Source organism: Culex pipiens, chromosome 1 (assembly GCF_016801865.2).
Source record: "Culex pipiens pallens isolate TS chromosome 1, TS_CPP_V2, whole genome shotgun sequence".
NCBI classification, from domain to species: Eukaryota; Metazoa; Arthropoda; class Insecta; order Diptera; family Culicidae; genus Culex; species Culex pipiens.
Genome location: NC_068937.1, coordinates 26,115,303 through 26,135,632, shown reverse-complemented (window position 1 = coordinate 26,135,632; position 20,330 = coordinate 26,115,303). Strand labels below are relative to the sequence as shown.

At 32.9% G+C, this 20,330-nt stretch overlaps 1 protein-coding gene across 2 annotated transcripts in view; it reads right to left on the bottom strand.

Annotated features, from left to right (window-relative positions):
- Window positions 1–20,330, bottom strand: part of LOC120413332 (uncharacterized) — a 113,165-nt gene that overhangs the window by 47,961 nt on the left and 44,874 nt on the right. The window contains exons 1-2 of one of the 2 annotated variants that reach the window (XM_039574108.2): window positions 9,867–10,522; window positions 2,117–2,311 (exon numbers count right to left, since the gene is read on the bottom strand). In XM_039574108.2, the coding sequence (XP_039430042.1) occupies window positions 2,117–2,311; window positions 9,867–10,313 (642 nt within the window). In that variant the 5' untranslated portion in view covers window positions 10,314–10,522. Of the gene's footprint in view, window positions 1–2,116; window positions 2,312–9,866; window positions 10,523–20,330 lie in introns of those variants that run through there. The other variant, XM_052706579.1, reaches the window with a different exon arrangement.

The window sequence follows — 20,330 nt, the reverse complement described above, 5'->3', positions numbered from 1 at the left end:
TTTTTGTCATTTTTGTCATTATTGTCATTTTTGACGTTTTTGACGTTTTAGACGTTTTTGACGTTTTTGTCGTTTTTGTCGTTTTTTAGCTTTTAGTTTTTAGTTTTTAGTTTTTAGTTTTTAGTTTTTAGTTTTTAGTTTTTAGTTTTTAGTTTTTAGTTTTTAGTTTTTAGTTTTTAGTTTTTAGTTTTTAGTTTTTAGTTTTTAGTTTTTAGTTTTTAGTTTTTAGTTTTTAGTTTTTAGTTTTTAGTTTTTAGTTTTTAGTTTTTAGTTTTTAGTTTTTAGTTTTTAGTTTTTAGTTTTTTTTTTTTAGTTTTTAGTTTTAGTTTTTAGTTTTTAGTTTTTAGTTTTTAGTTTTTAGTTTTTAGTTTTTAGTTTTTAGTTTTTAGTTTTTAGTTTTTAGTTTTTAGTTTTTAGTTTTTAGTTTTTAGTTTTTAGTTTTTAGTTTTTAGTTTTTAGTTTTTGTCATTTTTGTCTTTTTTGTCGTTTTTGTCGTTTTTGTCGTTTTTGTCGTTTTTATCGTTTTTAACGTTTTTTTTTCGTTGTTTGGTATTGAGTAGATGAGCCGTTTTTGTCGGTTTGTAATTTTGGTAATTTTCGTCATTTTTGTCATTTTTGTCGTTTTTGTCGTTTTGTGTCGTTTTAGTCGTTTTTTGTCGTTTTTGTCGTTTTTGTCATTTTTTGTCGTTTTTGTCGTTTTTGTCGTTTTTGCCGTTTTTTGTCGTTTTTGTCGTTTTTGTCGTTTTTATCGTTTTAACGGTTTTTTCGTTGTTTGGTATTGAGTAGATGAGCCGTTTTTGTCGGTTTGTAATTTTGGTAATTTTCGTCATTTTTGTCATTTTTGTCGTTTTTGTCGTTTTTGTCGTTTTTGTCATTTTTTGTCATTGTCATTTTTGTCATTTTTGTCATTTTTGTCTTTTTAGTCATTTTTGTCATTTTTGTCATTTTTGTCAATTTTGTCATTTTTGTCATTTTTGTCATTTTTGTCATTTTTGTCATTTTTGTCATTTTTGTCATTGTTGTCATTTTTGTCATTTTTGTCATTTTTGTCATTTTTGTCGTTTTTGTCGTTTTTGTCATTTTTGTCATTTTTGTCATTTTTGTCATTTTTGTCGTTTTTGTCGTTTTTGTCGTTTTTGTCATTTTTGTCATTTTGGTCATTTTTGTCATTTTTGTCATTTTTGTCATTTTTTGTCATTTTTGTCATTTTTGTAATTAATAATAGTTTTTAGTTTTTAGTTTTTAGTTTTTAGTTTTTAGTTTTTAGTTTTTAGTTTTTAGTTTTTAGTTTTTAGTTTTTAGTTTTTAGTTTTTAGTTTTTAGTTTTTAGTTTTTAGTTTTTAGTTTTTAGTTTTTAGTTTTTAGTTTTTAGTTTTTAGTTTTTAGTTTTTAGTTTTTAGTTTTTAGTTTTTAGTTTTTAGTTTTTAGTTTTTAGTTTTTAGTTTTTAGTTTTTAGTTTTTAGTTTTTAGTTTTTAGTTTTTAGTTTTTAGTTTTTAGTTTTTAGTTTTTAGTTTTTAGTTTTTAGTTTTTAGTTTTTAGTTTTTAGTTTTTAGTTTTTAGTTTTTAGTTTTTAGTTTTTAGTTTTTAGTTTTTAGTTTTTAGTTTTTAGTTTTTAGTTTTTAGTTTTTAGTTTTTAGTTTTTAGTTTTTTTGTTTTTAGTTTTTAGTTTTTAGTTTTTAGTTTTTAGTTTTTAGTTTTTAGTTTTTAGTTTTTAGTTTTTAGTTTTTAGTTTTTAGTTTTTAGTTTTTAGTTTTTAGTTTTTAGTTTTTAGTTTTTAGTTTTTAGTTTTTAGTTTTTAGTTTTTAGTTTTTAGTTTTTAGTTTTTAGTTTTTAGTTTTTAGTTTTTAGTTTTTAGTTTTTAGTTTTTAGTTTTTAGTTTTTAGTTTTTAGTTTTTAGTTTTTAGTTTTTAGTTTTTAGTTTTTAGTTTTTAGTTTTTAGTTTTTAGTTTTTAGTTTTTAGTTTTTAGTTTTTAGTTTTTAGTTTTTAGTTTTTAGTTTTTAGTTTTTAGTTTTTAGTTTTTAGTTTTTTCCTCCAGAGAACTGCTCACATATGAAAAGGGCGCACCCAAACATATAAACAAGCAAAAATAATACAAAATAGTCTACAAAACTTACAAACGTGTACAGCACTTTGGAGTTGGTCTCGATGGTGAACCGGGGCCCGGTGGTCGGAATGATGACCGTCCCCGGGACCAGGTTGATGATGTCCTTGAAGGGGGCGAGCTTCTTCTCGTAGTCGTCTTTCGATGAGTAGGAGAGCAGCAGTTGGTTCTGCAGGATGAAGTACATCTTCCGCCAGCCGCCCATCTTCTGCAGGGTTGCAGCGTAACCACCGGAACGCGTTCCGAGGCCATGCAGGGAAGGAGAGAGATGTCAATGCCAGATCGTGACGATAATCGGGTGTCGGTTTCGGTGACGGAGATGAAGAAGAAGAAGACGATGACGGCGATTATGATGATGGCATCGCATATATGGTTGGTTAATTTGCGAAGAAGAACCGTGGCAGATTACATACAAAGAAGAAGAGAAGAGAAAAAAACAACCATGAATAAAAACATTAAGGTATGAAATCATCATTAGCTACCGTCTCCGGAACTGAGTTTTTTTGTGCTCATCTCTTCCGTTTGAATGAGGAGAAGCAATTTTTTTTTACGTCAAGCCTTTTGAGTTTTGTTTTAATTGAATCAGTCATTTTGACAATAGAATTTAACAGTGTAAAACACGATATATTGATAATTTAGGTTAATAAATAGTTTAGATCCGATACCTGATTTTTCTGTAACAATCTTTTTGGAATTTCAAATCAACTGTAAGTGCAGGCTCCATGTTCAGACTGGTGCTGACGAATTTACTTTAAAAAAGTAACTTGCGGAATATCAGAAGACTTCAATATATTTTAAATTTTTTAACAAAAATAAATTATGATATTTTAAAATGTATGTATTCAACCTTGATTGTAAATATAGTATTGTTAATGTATAAAAAAACAAGCTAATGCAGAAGAACAAATAGTTACTTAAAAAATTTTAGTTTGCATCTCCCTAAAGTGATTTGGAAATCCTAAGTCCAAATAGAGGTGATGAAATATTGTTTAAATGCATTGCGTAATCTAGTAAATTTGACTAAAATGGGGGTACAGAACATGAATTTGATGTTCTGCTAAAAGACAGAAATTTAAAAAAGAAAACATTTTTTTTTTGTCCGAAATTCCTAAGAATTCTTCGAGTCTGGACTTTGTCATTTTTTTAAGTATCTACATTATAATTTTCTCAGACTTTCAAAGCTGCACCTTTTTTTGATAATTTCAAATGAAACCCTTTAATGGATGATTTTTTTTTTTACAAAATACCATAATAATTCTAATGTAGTGATTCTAAATAAAATTTCGAGTCTTATATTGCAAATAATTCAAATTTGTGTATTTTCAAAGAACTACGCTATTTTGTGAAAATTAAGTGTTTTACACAGAAAATTATAATCTAGTGAAAATCAGTTCAGAAATCCGCGTCGTTTAATACCCATGTTGTAAATCATATGAATTTGAGTATTTTAAATAAATTACGATATTTTGCATTGAACATTTTAAACTACAATTCGCGGTCGCATGGAGATGGTGATCTTAGCGGGCTGCAGACTGGATCTCGTCATGTATGTGTGATAATTGTCTAGCCCAGGTTGCTTAGAAATTGATTAGAGGGAATTAAAACCAATTTCTGTTCTTCTCAGAACATGACAGGAAACACAATTTTGAACCGAAAATTTTTTTTTTTCCCAAAAAAATACATTTTTTTGGGGTACTGTAGGGGAAGGTGGGGCAAGACGACCATATGGGGCAAGAGGAACAATCGCTCCTACGGCCGTAATTTGTACAATTTGGATTATTTCCAGCATGAGGAATTGTTGCTAGCAATGCAATTAGTTGATTCTAGTACCACATAACCGCCAAAATGACGTAAACGCCACGGGGCATAAGATTTAATGAAGTTTTTTTCGAAATCTTTGTTTTCTTATAATATTTGGAAAGTATAAAATAAGGCTTAGGGTTCGTTTTAAGGCTCATTTTATCAAAATGCTATTTTTCCTAGATCAGTAGTGTCCCTACAAATGACATGTACCTATCACAAAGTATGATTTAACTTTTGGTTATTTTTGTTGAGAGCTTTTAAAAAATCTTGTTCAGGTGGGGCAAGTGTACCATATGGATTTTTAGTATGGAAAAAATTACGAATTGCTGCAACAACATATTTTATTGGGAAATAAATACATGAAAGTACTTAAAAACTGATAAACAATCGTTAAAAAAAATTGTACATACAAAGTATAGTGATATTACTAAAATTTACTATTTATCATCGAAGTAGTATTTTTTTTCCGTAAAAACGATAAAATTTTTAGTAAAATATTATTATTTAATCTAAAAATGGAAGAAACCATTCAAATACATTCTAATCTGATGTATCTAAGTGATAACAGTTCAATTGTTAGCAAATTACCATATTTTTTCATGCATTGTTCCTCTTGCCCCAACGGATTGCTCGTCTTGCCCCACTAGTAGAGTAGAACGTACGGAAAATCAAAAATTTTAAAATCAATTTTTCACATTAAAAAACAGGATTTTTAAAAACTTGTTTAAACAAAGTCTTAGTCAAGACCTAGAATAAGATGATTATAATAAAATCCGACAGATTTTTTAACTTTTTAATGGGTTATAACGAGCATTTCCTTAGCTTGTTACACTTGCCCCACTTTCCCCTACATCTGCATTTTACAAAATACAAATTCTTTTTGAACTATTTCAACCATGCTCAAAGTGAGAATCATTGCTGGAAAATGCATTTCAAATTGTTTCCAGTTGATTGAACGTCTAATTTCATTGAAATTTTGAAGTTTTTGAATACATTTTTTTTGCCCCCTGATTATTCGAACCAAGGGGGGGGGGGGGGGGGGCGGGGAAATAAATTTTGAAAAATATTTGCAACGGCCTAGCTTTCATATGGAACTGCTGCATAGCAAATTATAAAGATTTGAGTATTTAAAAATATTTTGTATTTTATTTGTAATTTGGAAACTCGTGAACATATAAGTATTTCACACTAAAAACTTGAATGTAGTGAAAATATATTTTGTAAAAATTCTAGTATTTGACACTTAAAACTATAATGTAGCTAATAACAATGCAAAATCATGCGTCGTTCAATACCCTCAATGCAATTTATGAATATTTCAGTATTAAAAACGGTACTTTGTTAAAAAAAAAATATTATTTGACCTGACAGAGTAGTGCGGTGCTTGTGGGACGCGCAGTCCTGTTTTTTTGTGTTATTTTCCGTCTCTTTTGTGTCGCTGTTCGAGTGCAGAGTGCATAATTGGCAAAGGGAGCGCGTGGTCGTAAAAAATATTCGGAGTGAAAAGTGATTTCTTTTGTGATTTTCAAAGCCCTTCCTATATCATCGTTGATCGGAAGGCACGGCGTCGGGTGGATTGTGTTTAAATTTTTCGAATAAGGTTTTATTTTTTTTTGCGGTGAAAAAGCCAATTCTATATAATGAACGAAAGACGCACTGACAATTTGGATCGTTGAGTTAATAGTGGAGCAAAATAACTGTGTGTGAGTGACTTTGTGTGTTAACCAAAAAGACCTTCCCATAGCATCGTTGCTCGGAAGGCTCACCGACGGGTCTGTTATGAAAGTCCTCCCCATAGCATCGTAGCTCGGGAGGCATCGAAAAGCCAATACCTTATCCTACTAACCCAAAAAAAAAAAATAATAGTAATCACGTGATGCTTGAAGGAGATGCTGTGGATTCAACGGTCTCAAGCGGTATCAACAAGTATATAGCAAAAAACTGTGTGCTTGATGAGTCTGCAACTTCAACTATCGGACTAACATTCCTCCCTTTCGTTGAACTGCAGGCTTCTTGGGAGGGCGCCGGTATTGACTAATAAAGTCGGGGTCTTCAGGGGTTAAACAGTGAACGGATGGTTGGCTCCCACTGATCATTTTTGATTCATTGTTTAACTTCAGCTGATCTGTCAATAACGGAGTAGCAGCTCATTGGCAGTCAACCATGCTCATGCTCATGCTCATGCTCAAAAATATTATTTGACCTGACATTTTTATGAAAACTAAATCATTATAAAACATCGCATTGTTAGATACTCATCAGGGTTGATAAAATATCAAAATGTCAGCTCTCAGCAACTACAATTATCCCGCCTAGAGCGTCCAATTTCCCGTCCCGGGAAAAAAAATTCCGGGATTTCCCGGAAAAAAATATTTTCCGTTTCCCGGGAAATTTGTAAATTTCCCGGGAATTCTTAAAAATTTTGAGTTGTGATTTCATATAAGATATATTTTTAGTGAAAAGGCATTTTTAAGGTGAATTCAATGCGTAAGATTTGTTATGGAAAAAAAGATTTGTCAACAAATCCATATTTTCTTCATGATTTTTTTTCATTTCAACGTCATCTAAATACTATTCTTTATCATGTTCTCTCAAACTGTTCACAACTGCATAATTAATTGCAATTTTATGGTTTTGAAGCATGGATTCATTTCACTCGCTGTCCAAACACTGTGATTAGAAAAATAATACTGCACAAAAAATACAAATGATTTTTTTTTACAACACTGTTGTACGAATTGCAAGCCTATACATTTAGAATATTAATATATTTTCTTGATTATTTTTTCTACAAGTGGATTAGGCATTAATTGACCCTCGCACTATTTTGATCATTAAATTGCTATTTTATACAAATTTGTTGAAGAATATAGATTAGAACAATTTTCGATAAATTTAAAATTTCCCGGGAATTCCCGGGTTAAAAAATTTCCCGTTTCCCGGGAATTCTGTAACCCCGGTAAATTGGACGCTCTAATCCCGCCTGAATATTCATGCCTCAAATACAAGTTCTCTTCTCTCCTTATTGAAACTCTCAGCGCCGAACATAGCCGAACACGTTTTCGTGTTCACCCACTCGTGATTGACATTTTCCTTTTCTCTCTCATTCCCACTTCCACGATCATCCTACCGCACAGCGTTTAACCACAAAAACCGTCACAAAACCAATTTCGCAAACGCAGCTATCTCGCGTTCTCTCATTGCAGTTTTCGGAGAGATTGAGAGACTCAGCGGTGAGAGTGCATTGTCGAGGAAAAGGGTAGGAGTGATAGAGAGAGAGAATGACATCGCTGGAAATTACGAGACACAAGAAGAGATCTCACTAGCTATAGTGACGGCTGCTATACTCTCGGATGTTTTTGGTGCAGAGATAATCAATTGATAGCTTTTCTATCACTCACTTGCAACACTGATACTCATATTCCAAATAATGAAAATTTCAGTACTTTCAATTTTTTGTGGAGTATATCAAAACACATTGTGGTAAAAATCTATTCAAAATTTTTCATCATTTGACATTTTATAAAATCGAAAATAGTGTATTCTCAGTTAATGCGTCGAATTTTCCCGGGTTCAAAATTTCCCGGGAAACAGGATATATTTAGTTTTCGAATCCCGGGAATTTCCAGAATTCTGGGATATTTTTGAAATGGCCATATAAATCAATTTTAATTACATTTGTTAAGTATGTGAGCTTACATACAGTACTTAAGTAAAAATGATAAATTATTTTGAAAAATAATTCAAATTAAAAAAATATTTTTTAGCATAAATATAATACCCAATCTGTTATAAATGATAAAATTTACATAGAACATAATTAAAGAGCTGAGCATTTTTCAGATCTGTACACTAAAATTAAAAAAAAATCTTTTATAATCTAAATTTATGCTGGAATATTGAAATAATAATGTTGCAAATATTTTTTGAAGTTTATGCTCCTAGACTCTGATCGAAATCGAGGGAGGGGCAAAAAGAAGAAAAAAAATTAAACAACAGGCCACGGTGTCACCATTTAAATGAAAACAGTATTTTAAAATCTATTATACGACAGTTGTTTTGCTATCATTAATTTCCAAAATTTCTAAGTATAGACGAAAATTTTATTTTTGCGCGAAAAAAGTTTTAAAAATAATTGCAACGGCCTAAAATTATATCGATTACTAGGTGTTTAACTGTTCCACTATTTTTACAGCCAAATTCTGAATTTTCACCCCTAAACATGCATTTTTTTCAATTTGAGTAAAACCGGGACAAAATATAAAAATTTCCGTTAGTCGGGAATTCCCGGTTTTATGAAAATCACGGGAATATTGTCCCGGGAAATCCCGGGATGGACCCACTAATCTCCATTAACTCAGATGTTGTAGAAATCAGTACAAAATTTAGCACAAAAGAAGTTAAATTTGTCAAAAAACATGTTTTTTTTTTAAACTATTACACAGAAAAAAAATAATGTAAATTTGGAAGCTGTAATTTTGGAAGGTTGAATATTACCTCTTTTATGATGTAATTTTACCTCAATTTAGACTTAAAAAGTGACATTACACCAGAAAAGTGGTGAAATTACACATTTCCAGAGGTAAAATTACACATTTTTTTTGACATAATAGATGTACCCCTTCCCAGATGTAATATTACCATGATTTTTTTTTTTCTGTGTATTTATTCAATAAAAACTTTAAGAAAAGGAAATACTTTTTTAATTGGGTCCCAAAATGCAGCTTAGATTGCTGATATTATTTTTTACAGCGATAAAGCTTATTTTTCTGAGTACATTGACCCTTTGTATGACCACAAAGAGTTTAAAAGGGATTTTTAAATCAATTTTGAAAAATTAACCTCGCGGTCCTTCTTGACAGAAAAGTTCATACTTGACAGCTCGTTCCAAGGGGACCATAGTTGATCCATTGAAAAAATGTTGCCTTGTCAAAGTGATCAGAAACGGTTTTTATCGTGTTTTTTTACCGTTGTACATAAAAATTGACTTAAATAAGAATATGGTTCTTTTCTGCTGAAGATGTTCCGGATTTTTCCGACTGTCAAATTTATTTTTGAAATATATTTCAAAGTTAATGCTGTTTTAATAACTTTCATCACACAGCTAAAAAAGTAGTAATCCAGCTGCTTGTAAAAGGCCTGGGTGTAAAATAAATATTGCATTATTTTATGCAATTTTATGTGATTTTACACTCTGAAATATGTAGCCCATCAGTATGGGAAACCTACTTGACCGAAATGTCAAGCTGATATATGTGTTTATCCTTCTCACTTTTCATCGGTCTGATGGCCGAGTGGGCTAGGGCGCCTTTCCTCACTGTTGGTGCTGGGTTTGAATCCCGTCGGATGCAATTTTTTTTGGGTGTGTGCCAAAATGGTACATGCAGTGTGTAATATTAAGTGTTTATTTTGACGAAGGTGATGTTCATGCTTTTGCTTGCGATTTTACCATCGGATTTTTTGCTTTGCAGCCAACTCTTGAAATGAGAAAGGCTTTTATTTGACAATTTATCATCTATTTTTAAATTTACCGTATTTTAATCTCACCGTGAAAGTGCACCAAACTTAGACACATTTGACTTTACGGTCGACCTCGCCGCCCATGATAACCAAATTACGTTTGTCACATTTTTCACCGACCCCGTTTGCCGAGTTGATGATTTACCTCCTAAATCTGGCACACAACCGCTGCGGTAGCGTGGAGAAAAGCAATAAAAGATAAAATCCGTCAACCTAACCTAAACACCGCGGTTTACAAGTTACACATTTTTGCCATCTTTCCAGCTTTAACTCTTGAAGAGTCAAGATGAAGGTCGAACTTTGTTTTTATCAAGCATTTTTTGGTTTCAAAAGAAACTCATTTCTGAATTTTACCTGAATATAAAAGTCTTCAAAAATTATTGAATGAAACAAAAATCTAAGATAATAAAAATAACAATTGAGGGTTAGCAAAAACTTACATTTCTCTTCTTTTTAAGATAACCGCACATCTTGACTTGTGCGGCCGTCGAGGTCGAGGAGCTGCCACCGATCGCAGTTGGCTTGGGCTTGCTGATGGTAATAATTCCGCCGCCATGGTGATGGTTTGGCGGTGACGTCGGCTGTGGTGACCCAGGTGGAACTTCCAGCAACGTTGTCGTCGTCGTCGTCGTTCCGCCGGAGATGGATCCACCTCCAGCCATCAGGTGCTGCTGCTTACTGGCGGGTGAATTCAATGTCATGACTGTGACCGCCAACGACGGCGTTGATGATGATGATGATCCAGCAATGACACTGACGGAAGTTTCTTTTTCTTCTTCACCAGCTTTGGCTTCGTGTTGCACTGACTCTTCTTGTTCTTCTTCTTCTTGCTGTTTGACTTGGTTTTCTTCTTTGGGTCGCGATTTGGTTGTGATGAATTTTTTCATCGCACTTTGAATTCACAAATTGCTGACTTTTTTTTTGGCTTCGCTTTTGACTTTTTTTTCTTTGTGACTTTTGATCTATTTTTGAAGCATCTTTTCATCTCTTTCAACAAAGAGTTCACTCACTTACAAAAGCTCGATTCGTACTTGGGTCGCCATCTTCAAATTTGTGTTTGTCCATGATGATCACTTTACGGTTTTGCAGTTTTCTGCTCGACTGTGCTACAAATGCAATTGAATTTACTTACTTTGTGATTACAATGTATGCCTATTACTGTTATGAAAAATCTTAAATTAAGACAAACTAACCTATTAACACAGATAAGTGATGACAAAATTATCGATCTGGCACCACTGCTTACACATTAAACAAAAATTGGCCACACTGCAAGCGGTCATGTGCATAACTCTGCTTCACGTTCTATTTGAAAGTTTCTTGAAAAAAAACATCGATTACGACAAATTTTACACCCTTAAATTCACAAAACCATTACATCCATCATTGATTCAAAAAAAAAGTGCGAAAATAAGGCGTTATGTGGCATGGAAATTCGCATCATTAGGCAGCGCAAGTTGATTATCCGGACCTTCCAAACGTGGCCATGGTAAGTAAAGCCAAAGTTATTCATGCTGCTCGCAATTTTCCCCCTGGTCAATGCCGGACCTACGTACCATCATCACCGGCCAATCAGTTTCGGATGTTTGGTCCAAACAACGGTGGACGGCCTTCAATTTATGCTCCAAATTGAGCCACTCAAAATGAACGATTATTGGTTTAATGGTGATAATTACGTGTTGATGGCTGATTTTTCGTCGAAGGCGAAATTGAAGCAGGGTTTTTGTTTTTGTTTTTGTGGTAGCTAAACATGAAGCTTCTGCTTGTCGCCAATCAATTTCATGGAGGGTATCATTAGATTTTCTTGCTTCTACAAAATAATTTTCCTCACTGAGCCTTTAATTGAAGCCACATAGTCTTGTGTTTGAAGAGCATTTTTATTCTAACCTATATTAGAAATAATATCCAGATTGGCACTTTTTAACGTCAGAGAATTATTCTAATGAATCTTATTTCTGTTTCACAAAAACTTTTTTTAAATCACTTTAAAAATGTCAATTAACTCAAATTCGAAAACAAAAAAAAATGGTTCATAAGTTTCCAATTAATTTTATAACGTTTCAACCGTTTCTTCAAGAAAAACCCCGATTTAATCCCACCAGGGGTGAGATAGAGCCTTTCTTACTAAAGAATATAACTTCTTTCAATTCACAACATCAACTTGATACAAAAAATCTTAAAGCAAGGTATTATTAATGATGTGTTTTCTAAAAGAAATTGAAAACGCAATTTTCACCAATAGAATATTTTTAATCGTACAAATTCTTAATCAAACAAGCGTTTATGACAAACGCTAGCATCGCTAGCTTCCAATGCGCAAGTGACGACACACACCGCGGTTTTGGTTTTCTAGTTTTGGTACGAGCCCAAAAACCGAACAAAGCAGGCGCAAAGCAAAACCGAGTTAACCGCACAGTGGGAAGCTTGCCATTCAGCGTCTACGAAAGTGAGAGAGTCAGAGGTAGATATTTTTACAACCGCACCACTACACACTCAATCGCAATACCTTAGGTAGATAGCCATAGAGTTATCTAAGCCCAAGCTCACGCACACTAGCACCCCATTTGTTTTGCTGGTGGGTACAAAATTTAACCTCAATCTTTTTCGTGTACGTACACGCAATACATGCGCACGTAGATAACTCTATTGGCGTCGCGAGCATTGAAAACTTTGAAAACGATATAAAGCTTAGAAGCTTAGAAAGCTCCTTTTGGAATCCAATGAACTCTGTAAAATAAACTAACGAAATCACGACAAAATTAAGCCTACTTAAAGGCGATATTAGGAGCACACGGGAAACAAATTGTTTGTACCCGGATGAATGTCCTATGTCAAAAAAGTTTTTGCATAAAATTGGACAGTTATGCAAAAACGGACAGAGCAAAGAAACCGAAAAGCTACGATATCTTACATGTTGAAGGAAACATCGGTAGACAAGCTACTACGAACGAGTATAAGTCGAGCCGAAACATATGCGCCAGCATTCTCGCGCCAGTATTCGAAGCTCAACTTGACAACTTGTCGACTTGGCGACGAAGCGTCGAAAATCGATGCAGTGTGATTTTTTAGCGATTTTTCGGATTAAAATTCATGCTGAATCGACATATTTACGAAGCTGGAAATGACGTCCAGGCTTAAAGTAAAACCTATACCTTTCTTTAGTAAGAAAGGCAAAAAGTAAATCGTTCTAAAAATTGATCGGGATTGCCGATCGATGTCAAATTTGTTTCAGATGCTCACTCATGGTCTGCACTATGAATGTAGCAAGAAATTTCGAATAAAATCAGAAATGAAAAATGTTGGCGAATGTCACCAGATGGGCTTTTACCTTTTTTTAGGGATTTTTTTTCTTATGGTAGGTTAATTAAATGGCTCTAACTCCAGAACCATATTATGAATCTGGATGAAAATTTGGGAGGTTGTAGAGCTCGAAAAATGCAATATTTGAGATAAATAAAAGATATGAAAATGAAAAAATGGACCATATTTTCATTTGAAAACTGTGTATTTTGTTGAAAAGTCTGGCCGCATCCGAAAACAGATGGATAATTCGAAATTTGCGCGGCAACTCGCCCAGGTTCAGCACACTAGCTTTCATCTGCATTTAGAAGAATCGAAATCGGATTTATGGGAGCTGAGAACGGCGCGACACAAAATTTAGCAAAATTTTACCACATACGAACATCACTCGACCTCCACGGAATTTATTTTCTCAAAATTCGAGGGTTCGAGATAGACGAGTTCTGTCAAGGTGAATCGATAGAGCGTCGAAAATCGATGCAGTGTGATTTTTTAGCGATTTTTCGGATTAAAATTCATGCTGAATCGACATATTTAAGAAGCTGGAAATGACGTCCAGGCTTAAAGTAAAACCTATACCTTTCTTTAGTAAGAAAGGCAAAAGATCATACAGAATGCTGCATTCGAATTAGCGAATCAGAATACGCAGTTTGGAATGACTGCGGTTATCAAAACACGTGTTCAAAAATCGACGAACAATGGCATTGAAATACGCATTTCCAGATTACACCGTGCAACAAAATTGCATCATGTGGAAGCATACTGTTTGAGATCCCTGCTCAGCTCCCGTCATTTTTTTTATTTTATTTTTTCTTTGAAAAGGCCCCAAAACACTTATTTTTGACCATTTAGTTTTATTGAAAAGAACGGATTCTTAGAAAAGTATCGTATTTTGGTTTTGAAAATTTGACGCATATTTGCTAAGTTATCGTCGTTGTCAAATCGAAATAGGAAGTCCTGATTAAAATCTACACCTTTGCCAAAAATTGATCAGAAAATTCGCTCTCAAGATAAGATTTTTGAATATTTTAATAGCCTTTTTAATCGTAGAGTAGTTCCTTATGACTTCACAAATCAACTTTTCTTTGTATATTTTTAATGAAACTTTGCATACATTGCATACATTGCCTATACTAAAAAAAGCGATTTTGCATCATAAACTTTGAATAATGTTAGCATCGGCCTATTACTAAATGGGTTGCATAACTTTTGTGAGGGTCTAAAAATTGGTAATTTTCTTCATTTCATATTTTAAACCGAAATTCAAAATTTTGATGTTATTTTCCACAAAAGTTTAATTTTTGAACATTGCAAAAACGGACAAATAAATTTCAAGATAGGGTATATGACCCTATTTTGGACCTAGTACCTATTTTGGACCTATTTTTATTAATCGAGGTAGTTCAGGCTTTTAAAGTACGAATTCACTGAATCCAACCAACAGAAAGTGTAGGCAGGATCGTTTTGTATCTTACCTCTTCCAAAAATGTTAACATTTTTGATTATTTCCGCTTTTTCAGCCACTTTTTCCAACGCCATTCGAACTTCCTTTCATTTTCCTAGCACATCGATTAGGTCCAAAAATTCCGGCCTCGTTGCTTATCAGATTTGGCTCGCGACACCTTGATGATTTTTTCTGTTTTGCACTGACACCAAGCAATTTCGTCCGGTTTCCGAGCAATGTAACTGTTGTTTATTTAATTCTTTCTTGTTTTCCGTTACTAAACAATTGAAATAACTATTCTATTATCGAAAAAAACTCATTTCAAAATATTTTTTCAAATCAGCCGCGTTGGATCAGTTTTTGGAGCTACTTTGCCGTCGGTTCAAGGCTATCACCAACACATGCATAACAAGGTGTTGCCAGTTTTGTTTATCAATTTATTTCTATATTTCATTGAAATTGATTAAATTTTTTAAATTTAATATTTTGAGTTGAATTTCTTTACTGTAATTATTTGAATGAAATCCAAGCTTTAAAAAGCAAATGATTAACAGAAACAATGAAAATATATTTTTTAAACGATAAAAATGCAAATTGATGCTAGAGATTTAGATGATTGTTAGGACCGATTACAAAGTATCCCAAAATTTAAACTGATGTTGATTTATTTTTGTCTAAACATCATTATCACCAATTTAGCCGCATATATTTTTAATTTTTGCATCAAAAAATGCAAACTGGCTACCCTGTTGGAATTGAAGGGGAAACGATTGAAAAACCTAAAGGGTCTAGTTCATTAAATCGTCAGCTGTCACCGTGACAGGAGCTGTCAACATCGCTTACGAGTGGTTTTTGAAAAAGTCGTATGAATTAAATTTAAAAAAATCTTGAGTTAGTTTTAAAAAGATCCTAAGCGCTAGTTGTAAACAAATCAATTTTTCGATTAGTTCTCGATCAATTTACGAATTATAAATAAAAAAATGCTTTGAATTATCATCTGCACGTCTTTTAAATGCTCTTTACTGGAAAACAAACAAAATTTGGTTTGGTTCAGAAAAAAAATCAAATATGTGTCGGAGATCGTGATGGCTATTGCAAACTAATCAGTGAAATATACATATGGAAAATATATTTTTTGTAAGTTTTATCTGATTTTTGCATGTTTATCTATATATAATTTTTTAAAAATACAGGTATAACGCATTTTTTCACAATTGGCCGCGTTGGTTTATAATAAATTACACTTTTAAATTTTACCGTGTCAATCATGTTAGAAACACAATTAAACCAGCTAGAAAAATAAAAATCTTCAAAAAAAAAGTTGAATACGTACGGAATGGTATAGAATCATACTGACCGTGGTAGAGAAGTGCTCAAAGTACCTCATGAAGAACTTTTCATGAAATTTTGAAAAGTTTAAAAAGCTAGTTAACTTTAACTAAGAAAATGTTGATAAATAGCATTATTTTCATCTTCTCAACGTGTCATGTTTTTTTCAATGAACATGATTTTGAATCGTAAAACGGAATGCATTTTCAGATTCTTCGGACAATCTTATACTAGGAAAAGGTAAAATAAGTAATATAAATATTATTAAATATTATTTGTTTTTGAAACATAATTTTAAAAAATATCATAATTTAAAGGCATTTCCATTAAAACTAATTTCATATAAAATGTGCAAACTTTTAATTCATTCTTTAAATTCAGTTATACATGTAATATAAATCCATAATTTAATAAACAAAACTAGTTTCAACGAATTTCAGGCAAAGTTCTGTATTTTTAACAATATTACCTAAAATTTATGTTATATATTAAAAAGCTTATAAACATAGTAAACTAAGTATTGACATAAATGATTTTCTTAAAAATTATATCAGCAACCTAAGCGATGGTAAGTTCGAAGTAAAAATAATGTTTGAAAACCTCAAATCTGCTTTTAACAAGACAAACTATGACTATCAAAGGCACCCTGGTATTCAAACAAAGATTTTTTTCAAATATTACATTGTTTTTAAAGTGCAACATGTAGTTAAACTTTTTGTCAAGCAACTGTAAAGTTTAACATGACAGATGAGAAAGTTTCACACCAAGTTACAAGCTATAATCTCCCTTTTAAATTTCTTGATTGTTTAAAAATATTTGAACATAAGCTCTGCGTAAAATTTAGAACCTTTTTTCATTGTAACTTGTTATGTATCTGTGTCATTCATTTAATTTTAGGATAAGGTGTTTTAATTGCGAGTAATAACGGGTTGTCTTTTATGTTCTAATGCTTGAACAATTAGGTCGTAAGAATATGCAAATTGTAAATAGGACAGAGACCTGCTAAAGATGCGTGAGTTTCCATTCAATATGATTAAAACACGTTTTCAAATTCAAATCCATTGTTTCATCATAATTGTTTAATTTCTGAAATAAATATTTTCCAAATTATAATCGTGGATAGGCCCTTTGGTTTATCAAACCGAGTTTTTGTAAGTATGCGTGTTGCTGCCGCACGCCGCAATTCAAGTTGTCCAATTTTCAACCAATCAGAGTGTGGGTCCAAAATAGGTTCAGCGATGTCTCCAAAATACATTCAATAAGTCCAAAAAGCATCCAAAAAATGTTTTACTTGAAATTTAAAAATTACAGGCTTGTTGGGTGACACTTAGAAAAATATTTTCACTGTGTCGAATTATTTGTGAGGTTGGGTCTCAAGGAGGTATTAGACTACGGCAAACAAACTCTCACTGTTTGACAGTTTGTCTGCTTTATTTTTTTGCAGAAACGTCAGCCTACATGCGATTTTTCCATGTTTGCGAGTTTGTTTAGTTGCTAGTCATAGTCATAATATTTCTTTTAGCATATTACGGTAACAGACTGTCTGTGGTATTTCTGTGTGTTTCCTTTTGTTAAACAGGTATGACAATCAACATACCTTTTGTGTTACCTGTATAACTTCAATTCTAAAAATGATTAGTTCTTTATACTGAAAAATATTTTTAAGTACAAATCAAAGCAAAATCTTCGAAATATTATACAAAATAAAAAAAATTAATACACAGTAAAAATGTACTATTTAATCCTTTTTACTATATTCATCAACTGCCCATGATCGCATAAATGTCCCATATGCATTTTCTTCTCTTTTGAGTTATTGATGCAGTTTGGTTCAAAATCGTGTGCTCTTTCAGAAGAGCCTATAACATCCAGTACTTTGCTCTAGAAATCAGGAGGAAATCCAGTTTTTTTCGTGAAAACTTAACACGTAGCCTTATAAGCGAGTTGTGGCGCTATAACCACGGAATATAATGTCCTGGGCATTTGTGGAAATACAATGTCCCATCCCTGAGGGTCCCGGAGCACCAAAATTTCTTAGCATGGTGCTTCCAACGATTAATTGCCTAAATAAACAGGAACGTGAGCGGGGGATCCCCACGTTTCTTCCTCCCCTGTAGATTCAGAATTGTATTGCTGTTTGAACATTCGTGTTCAAACTCAATCCAATTCAACGAATCATCTTTGCGGTTAACTTTACGCAGTTGGCCTGGCCGCTTTAACGTTTGTGATGTTTCAAAACAATTTATTGCATTGGGGCACTGCAAATGTTAATAATGACAAGAAGAGTGCTAGGCGTTAATCAACCTAAGGCATTTTCCAGGATGCTCTCGAAAGACTGGCTGCGATAGGGTTAGATTAGATTAGATTAGATTAGAAACTTAACACGTAGCCTTATGTGTGGGACAAACTTTCCTTGCGTTTTTCTCAGCTGTTTTTGCATATGGGACATTTATGCAAACATGGGCAGTCAAGCAAGATTAAACATGCTGTGACTATTTAAAAAATATAAGTCAACCTAGAGGTCAACATATTTTTTTAAGTCCATTAAAATAACATTTAAAAATATATATGCAGTCAAAATTTATTCAAGGTCAAATAATTTATTTTATGTGAAATATTAATATACATTTAGATTGCCAACTTCTTTAAAAGGAATACTTTTTATTCATTATCTTACACCTACACTTTCATTTGTATCCATAATAGTTACTTCTGTACTGGTTCGATTAAAATGTTTACTAAAAAACACGGCTCTAAAATATTTAATGAAATAAATATAAACATAAAAAATAAAATAATATGTTATGGAAGGGCAACCCAAAATTTACAGTGTAAAAGTTTGAACAAACAGTTTGTTTGCCTGCAAACTTGTTTGCCAAACTCGCAAACTGTTTGTTAACAAACGCAAACAATATGGCGGTGCAGGTAAACTGTCAAACGCCAAAAAGGTGCGTGTCTTGTCTTGTCTAGTTTGTTTGTTTGTGAAAGTGTAATAGCGGCTTCAGAAATGATTTCCAAAGTTGCAGAATTTAAAAATTCAGATAAGTGCTTTTTGATTGAATACACAAAACAATATGTGAATTTACTCGACACGGAAAAACTGAATCACATGTAAACTCAGTTGATGTAAACTTAAGATTCAACGTAAACGGTTGAATCCCACGTAAAATCATGTTTTTACGTATAATTTGATGCAAATTTACATCAAATTGCATTTAAATTTATGTAACATTCCAAAATACTGAAATAAGTAATTTAGTCCTCTGGAAAAGAAACGGTATTGTTTTTCTTAGGCATATAATAATATGTAGAAAAGGTATGGGTTTTACACTAATCAGATTTTAATTATATTTCTTTTTTCTATAGCAGTAATTTTACCCTTTTCAGTTGCCAAATCATTCACTTTTTCAAAACAAACCTCTAAATTAACGGTAAAAAAGTAAAAAAAAACTACGGCAGTATCGCAAAAAAATAACATGAAATGGAACTTAAGTCTAAAAGTCTAAGAATAAAGAACAAATCAAAATTGAGAACAAATCAACACTAAATTTGTCAATTCCCAGTCAAAAATCGCATAACAAACAGCCTTGGGCACAGAAACAAAAGCCAAACCCATTTCGGTTGTTATTTTGTCATGAATCAATCTGTCACTCAGTGTATAAATGTGTAAGCTACAGGTTGGTTATAATAACACGCGCTGCACCCCAGCAGGTTTATATTAGCCAAACTTCATTTCGTAACCGCGCGGGCTCGCTCATTGCTTCACTAATCAACCGATCATAAACGTTGTCTTTGGAACCGCCACGGGCAGAAATTTTGTTCATACTTATTAGGCAGGGTTTTTATTGGTGATTTTCGGAAGTTGGGCTTTTTGTTAGATTTTGATTGGCTGCTGCCTAAGTCTAAGTCGCAGATTCGCCATGAGGAATAAAATCGAATAAAAGAAGGTGCGATTAGCTTATTTTTATGAGCCAATTAAGCCATGCGACCGCGACGGAAAAGTTGGATTTCTGTTGCATTATTATGTAAATGTTTTCGATTGAGAGTCTGAAATTGGAAAAATAATAATCCGTACCTGCAATTCGCGTGTTCGATAATCGCGTGCATTTGACCAGTGTTGCCATCAAAGCGAACGCGATAGGATCTATTTTTAACGTGTCCAACTTCCCAATTTTGTTGTGGAGACACTCACAGCTCAATTAGATGACCAACGACTCGTTGGCAACGAGTGATGGTAGGTTAACCCTCTCTCTATTGACCGTTTCCAGCAAATTTTAAAAATTTAATATTTAAAAAAAAACATTGAAATGTTTTAATTTTTAGTTAAATATTTGATTGAATAATTTTAAATTTTTAAACAGTTTTTTTTTAGTTTCATTTTCAAATTTAGAGAAAATTATTTTCTTATTAAGACCCCCAACCAGACGATTTTATCACCATTATCGGTCATTTTGCTTTAAAAGGTGCAGAAAAAAACTGTCCGTGGGCTGTAACCCTGGAGAGTGTTCAAGTGTTTCTTTTATTTATTATTTGCTGTTAAACCGTCACATGTTAGCAGGCAATGCAACACGGGGCGAAAGTTGTGACAATTTGAGGCTCGAAGTGGCCCTCCTGGAGGCAATGTTTTGGATCATGATGGTCACTTAGATGTATCTCGGGGCAGGGACTCGCGTGTTAAGAGAAGAACACCTTGGGGAAGTCCTTCAGTTTTGGTTTTGGGATGTGTTGCAGCCACGGTGCTCAAAATACCGTTATTATGAAAAAATATGCAATCCGAGATTTTGGGGTCTATCGATTCCTTACACCATGAGGCACCTCTGTGCAAAAAATA